Source organism: Halichondria panicea, chromosome 2 (assembly GCF_963675165.1).
Source record: "Halichondria panicea chromosome 2, odHalPani1.1, whole genome shotgun sequence".
NCBI lineage: Eukaryota > Metazoa > Porifera > Demospongiae > Suberitida > Halichondriidae > Halichondria > Halichondria panicea.
Genome location: NC_087378.1, coordinates 4,679,701 through 4,686,469, shown reverse-complemented (window position 1 = coordinate 4,686,469; position 6,769 = coordinate 4,679,701). Strand labels below are relative to the sequence as shown.

General features: G+C 41.5%; 1 protein-coding gene across 1 annotated transcript; it reads right to left on the bottom strand.

Annotated features, from left to right (window-relative positions):
* Positions 1 to 619: 619 nt before the first annotated feature.
* LOC135332176 (uncharacterized) lies at positions 620 to 4,693 on the bottom strand. Its single transcript, XM_064527530.1, has one exon. The coding sequence runs from the start codon at positions 2,867 to 2,869 to the stop codon at positions 932 to 934; it is 1,938 nt and encodes a 645-aa protein (XP_064383600.1). The 5' UTR covers positions 2,870 to 4,693; the 3' UTR covers positions 620 to 931.
* Positions 4,694 to 6,769: the final 2,076 nt, after the last annotated feature.

The following is a 6,769-nucleotide window of genomic DNA, read 5'->3' as shown; positions in this document are numbered from 1 at the left end:
AGGATAGCGGGGTGGCTCCCACGACTTTGCCAGAGCCAGGACCCTCACGGATGACAGAGATTTAATTACATTATTTTGTAGGAAGAAGTCAATGATTGTGCTAGGAGAGAGTGAGGAGGGTGACCCATGCCTGCAAGCAAACAAACTGAATGCCAAACAAACTCATCATGAAAGGATTCAAGAAAGAGGATGGCCCATTTATTAAAGCAGCTCTCGACAATTTTAATGTCCGAAGGCAATCGTATTGTGGAACATTCGTTGGAAATCCAATATTTATTATTAACTTATGCCCATACAGTAAGATTCAAAGAAAATTTGTGATGCAATCTGAGAAAAGAGACCACTTCGCTTGATCAAAAAAATCTGCGATCTATACACCTGCTGATAGAGCAGAAAATTACCTACGTAATGCTCTGCTTAGCGTGCACATACCTCATAGTATGACGAAGTTATGATCGTTTGAAACTCTCTGCTCTGAAATAACGTTATTGAGAAAACGCCCCTTAAACATTGACAAATTTTCGAATGCAATATTGCATTCTAGTAATCTTTCCGCGTTATGCATTAGGTAATGCATTACGTAATGCAAAAAATAGTACACACGTGGTAGATATTAAAATTATTTTTCTAAGAAAGCTTTAGGGCCTTGTAGATAAAGTATACTACTTCCATCGCTTACTCCTGAAGCTCTTGAGCTAATGACTACAACAGAATAGGGCACAGCAGTCACACATCTCACCGTTTGGAAGCAAGATAGCTCCAGGGCTAAGGATACCTTCTCTAACTCAAGTAAGTTAAATTACACCCTAGATCTAGCTAGCCTTTAGTGTGTTTCTTGCTTAACTTGCTTAACTTGAATGAGTAACAGTCACAACATTTCATGTGAAGTATGCAATAGTGTAATAAGTATATTATAAGTATAAAAAATAATTCAGTCTTGTCTTTGAGGGCAAACAGTTCGAACATGTCCTTCCTGCCTGCACAAACCACATCTCCGTTTTTTTGCAGGTGGCTGGGATGACTCAGGGGGAGGAGGTGTTGTAGCTGGAGTTCCATGGCGACTGGTTGGCCTTGGAGCGGTAGGCAAGGGACAAGTTACGTCTTGTGATTCAAAGGGACAGAACGGACGGATTTTTTCGTATAAGTACCACTGACGTTCACTTGAGAGCCCTCTTGGTGGAACTTTGTCGGGAAGTGTTTGAGGATCAGGAGTCCAAGGCTGTTTCAGCAACTCGTATTTCGTTTCGGCTGAATCGGAGCGCACTTTCACAACGACCTCGCCTGGTTTTGCCGAATCGAAGTAAAAGTGGTGAAACTTTTTGATACCAGTCAGTTTCTTCATCCGGACAGCAAAAAAACTGGTCCAATCAAACACAGGCACAACTGTTGTCCCGTCCTCTCTAATAACGAGCTGGGAGACATTGCAGACTGCAGACTGGTTGACAACGGTAGCAATATCTGTGAGACAGCCAATTCTCGTTCTTCTGTACCGCTGTTTCAAAAGACCAAAGCACCAATCTGGAGCAAACTTGGTGTGGCCGACAACCATGAACGAGATTGTGGCCTTCGTGTGCCGTCCTGTCATACAACGCCAACAAAGGTAGTGGATCATGCAGCTGTTTTTGTTTTGACCCGTACAATTGTCAGCGTGCAGGTACACCTCCGTCTCCCCTAGGCCATGGTGTTCGAAGTAATAGTGAAGCTGGCTGATGACGGTATTTGCTCCCTTGCCACAATCTCCTGCCTCGTCTCCAAGGAAGTTTACTTGACGGGGGATGGCTTCGCAATGAACACCAAAAATTGAGCACTTCCGAGGTGTCAAAAAAAAGATTGGCCCAGGCTGCAGAGGATCACATGGGTAATGTACTTGCTGAGCATAATCAAATGAATAATGCACTTTTATTCTCTTGGTGTTTGCAGGGATTCCCGAGTGAGGCAGTGGTGGTGAGAAGGTGCCGTTTTCTGTGAAGCATGTTCGGACTTCTTGTCGACAGTCATCACAAATCGCTCGATAGTACGATCGCTCCAACTGTACGTGCGTTAGGTGGTCTTCAGCAGCCTTGAGAGTTGAGCTTTTATCGGATTCCTGGCTGTTGGCAGAACGAATGATAGCCGTGCTGTTTTGCTGACACTGCCAACAGAGATCGGACATTGGCTTCATTATGAGAACTTGTGGTAGGAGAGTACGCCAGAGCCGACAGAAGGTGCTGTACACAACTGTGTGAATACTGCTGTCATTGATGGCCGATTGATGATATTCGATCCAAATTGAACGCTTGGTCGCACTAGAGGGTAGCAGCTTCAGGTCTGATCGACTGTAACCAGGCACACGGCCTGGTAAAAGAAGCCCGTGGAGTTGAGTGTAGTGGACCAAAAAACCAACAACGAATTCAGCTGAAGAGAGAGAAAGTGTCCACTTCGGGGAACGCTTGGTGTTACCATGGATCCTTGGGGTCAATCCATTTTCTTTGTATCTTTGGGCCAGGGCCTTCATACGTGTGCGACTAACACCATGGAAAAACAAGAACATTTTGGCACAAACAATCAATCCCTGGTGAAAATATCTGGTGTACGCTTTCTGTCGCGGTGACTTTTTATGCCCAGATGCTGTAACAACCGTGTCTCTATTGTTGGATGTGGCCATGATTTGTCCTAAAAGAACCATATCCAGCTCGTCGTGGGAGAGGCTTGCGCACTGGGAACGAACGTCTTCGACTTCGTGAACTGAAAACTGGAGCGAGCAGCACTTCTGTTTCCACAGACTACACCCACACTCTTTTCGGCAAAAATCGTGTACCTCCTTCTTCTCTTCAGCGTCTGATCGAGTGAGTTCCACCTCAACATCACAAACCTGCTGTAATTTGGACATTGCCTCTGTTACTGTCGTATCTGTAGAAATGTCAATTTCGTCGTCCACGTCTGTTTCTTCGTCACTGTTAAATTCTTCTCTCTCATCCTCTATGTCACACTCTGTGTAGTTATGTTAGGTAGTATTATTGTGCATTTATAATTATGTATGTGTTTTGCATGTCAAGCTGTCTTATTTTAGCGTATACTGTATTTATTTTGATGTGTATTTTACCTGTGGTGTCCATTGCATCACTGTCTTCTTCCAGGTCTTCAGGAGAAGTGAAATACTCATCTAGGACATCTAGCAAGGCATCCTGGTCCTCGAGAGAGTAGTGCAGTAGATCATTTATAGCTTTAGAAGCTTCCCTTGCACTCGTATGTGTCGCCATCAATGCAGAATAGACCATGCGTGAACGTGCATTATAATTTTAGTAGCTAAGTAACGGATGTAAATTCTACCGCAAGGGGAAAATCCCCCCGTATACTACCGGATATTTCCGTGTCGCGTAGGCGGAAAAATCGTTTACGTGGCAAAATTTTTTTATAAAAAGTGAACAATAGTGACAGTTTTCTGACGGCTCGCTCGGGTGGAAAGAGATGGATTCAGAGCTTCAGACTTCGTAGACAGGTAGCAGAAGGTCTGTAGATACATATAAGCTATTAAAACGTTATTAATCAATTAACACCATGAGTCATGAATACGCCTATAGCTCTAATTGACTTTTACCGCGAAGTGGTCTCTTTTCTCAGATTGCATCACATTTTCTGTCTTGTTGAGTCTGTTTAGTCAATGCTTTACAGCCAGACACCTTAGCTAGGTCCGTTCAACTGCAGCTGCCACAAAAATGACATAAAGAAACCAGAAGTGATACTGTAAAGTTGATGTAATTATAGCGCCAGCCGCTACATCAGCATCAGCATAATTTTTTAGGTCCTAAAAAAGTTGTTGGAATTATTTTTTTCTGGCGCTTAGACAATCATCTTGCATCCATCTTGCATCTTATAGCTGCAGACTAAAACAAGAATAACAATTTTTTGTTTCTGAGAAAATCAATATTTCAGAGCAAGTATTATCAAAGAGAGGGATTTTCTTGTACAGGAGGTATATGTAACAGGCTCGGGAAAACAGACCAATTGGCGCAAGCTATAATTTTTGCGATCTATATACCAGATGATAGAGCAAAGAATTGCCTACGCACATACCTCGTTCCATGCCTGAGTTATGCGCGTTGGTATTGAGAAACGCCCACTCAAAGATTGCCAAATTAAGGTGCATGTTTGCAGAGAGGTAGTAAAAAGACTGTAGTTATATAACTATAAGCAAAGAAAAATTTTATGAGATTATGCACTGTAGTCTCAATTGGTCTGTTTTCCCAGAGCCTGGTCACATGTATTTAAGATAAACTGGATGTATTATTATAGTATATAAGACAGATACCTTGAGCCAGCACAGTACAACAGTACAACAGAAGCAAATATGTTTTGTGCGTAAAAACGCCATCTTGTTTTGAATTTGATAACAGAAACAATTGTGCAGTAGGCAGCTTTGGATGTAGCAAATAACAACAGGATGATCATTGCAGAAATTTGTGCAAGAAGGGCTGCCTTAGCAACGAAGAGATGCTTGTCACAAATGGTGCAATCTGATTGGTTACTTGCAGAGGTCTTCTACGGAGGTCCATTATATGTTCACTACATGCATTTAACATGATACATACATGGAATGCTTAGCAACATCTGTAAGCAGAAAACTAATTTTTAAAAGTCTTTGTGTTCTGCAGTGCCGCTTTAATCTCACTCTTGCAGCTACCTGCAGAGCTAACTATAACGAGACGGAAACATGACAAACTGCCTTCAGTGTGAGTTTTTTTAGCCAGAGCAAAGTTGCTTGAGGTTTGATGAAACAGAGTCTTCTTTACAGCCTCGGGCCCTTGGACTCAGCCTATAACTATTATGTAGATGAAAACTACACTATTACAGTACATGCTCATTAACTAGCATAAACTCAAAAGTTCTATGCCTAACATATTTACTACCTCAAAACAAAACAACTAGGTACTCTGTACCTACTAGTGTCTAAGACTTCCGCTGAGGATAATTATTGTAGTTCATGCACAAAAAAATTCAGATCATAACTCAAAGAAAGCGCTGATGCCTGAATCGGTGGAAACAAGTTTGTCTAACGTATATACATGTTTTGAATTTGCAAGTGGGCATGCGCATGCGCACCGAAGCATAATCAGTCTATTATATATACCAGCTGAGCCGCCCTCATAGATTAAAGGTTGATGGACAGGTTGATGGACAAACATTCGTCGTCGTTTAATATACGTACGCATTATAATAGAGGTCACTTACGTTGCTAGCATTGGCAGGTCTCGATAATAATTATTATTCAGGCAAGCAATAAAATAATGTTTGAAACACTTGTGATGACATTGTACATAATAATTGTACGTAACTTCATAAGTCATTGACCAATCCTCCATCGAGAATGCATATCAGCATAGTGTCGTAATTTCCAGACCAGGAGTTGTATGCACATCTGCATTGTTTTGCACTTCTGGAAGTTTTGAAAATCTTTGATAGCAATTATAGTTTATAGTTACACCTTCAAGCCGCGTGTCTGTAGTGTGTTCATTTACATTGTCAATTTTTGAGAGACTAAAGTCGTCGTTGAAAACACGGACAAGCATCTTTGACATGTAGTAGCGTGTCAATGTCATCTTCCCAAAGTGTTAAGTGTTAAGATACAATTGTTCGTTGAATCAGCAATCAAAGCAGATCTCCCACCAATAAGATTGGTACACCACTTCTCCCTGTAGTGGAAACTGACGTGTCAGCATCAGACCATTATTACCCGAGGCCGTGCCGCGGCCAGCGGGTATAGTAGTCTGTTGGTCTGTTTGTTGGCTGACTCTGGATCCTATACTCCAGCCTGGCAGGAGCCATACCTCTCTAAGTCTAAGCTCCAGGCTTCTTTGCTGTCATCCCTATCCACAGTGCATGTCTAATGTGACATGTACCACTCAAAGCATGTACCACTCAAATGTTTCAGCATGCCTCCAAGTCTGGTTTAGTTTTATTGCTCTTGAGTAGTCATACATGCATACATGCTACATGCACTGCATTAATCACTCTTCTGGTTTCTTTATGTCACCAGCCGAGGGTCAGTGCTCTAGTTGATTTTTGTAGTCACCTATTTCTGTAGTCACCTTTACCAGTTTTCCGTTATTATATCATGTTACGTAATACGCAATACGCAATAGAATTTAATCACGCAATGCGCTACTACTTTATTCATCTCTTTTTTGTGATTCTTTTGTTAGCCTCTTACGCACACACCTGTATCATCACACACCTGTATCATACATTCACGTCACTTTATGTTTGTGGTCACTTTATGTTTGTGGACAAGAATTTGGAATGAAATATTATTAGTAACTAAACTACTAAATTGGTGACCTCGACGCTCGACGTGATGCTTCGCATGCACCTGATAACATAACTTCTCTCATTGACACGAACAAGAGAAGTTTACCATACACCAAGAGAAGAGTTGGTTGGCCTATATATGCACGGCTAACCAACCAAGACAAAGATTTGCCGACAAAGACTTATATATAATATATGCATGGCCAACCATGGCCAACCAACCAAGACGACCAGACAAAGATATGCCAAAAAAAGCCAACCTGCTTTTTTTTGTCCGTGATGATAAACTACCTTGGTTCTGAGGTTACTTTTCTGTACACAGATCCCTTTATTTCATTTAAGAATTGTTGGCATTGGAAATACCGTGTGCAAAAAATTGCTAGATTTCCAAACAAAATGTGACATAAAGAATTCTTTAACAGATCAGCTACATAATTGGTTCAGTTCAATGGGTGATGAATTTGTACATAATTATTGACTTATT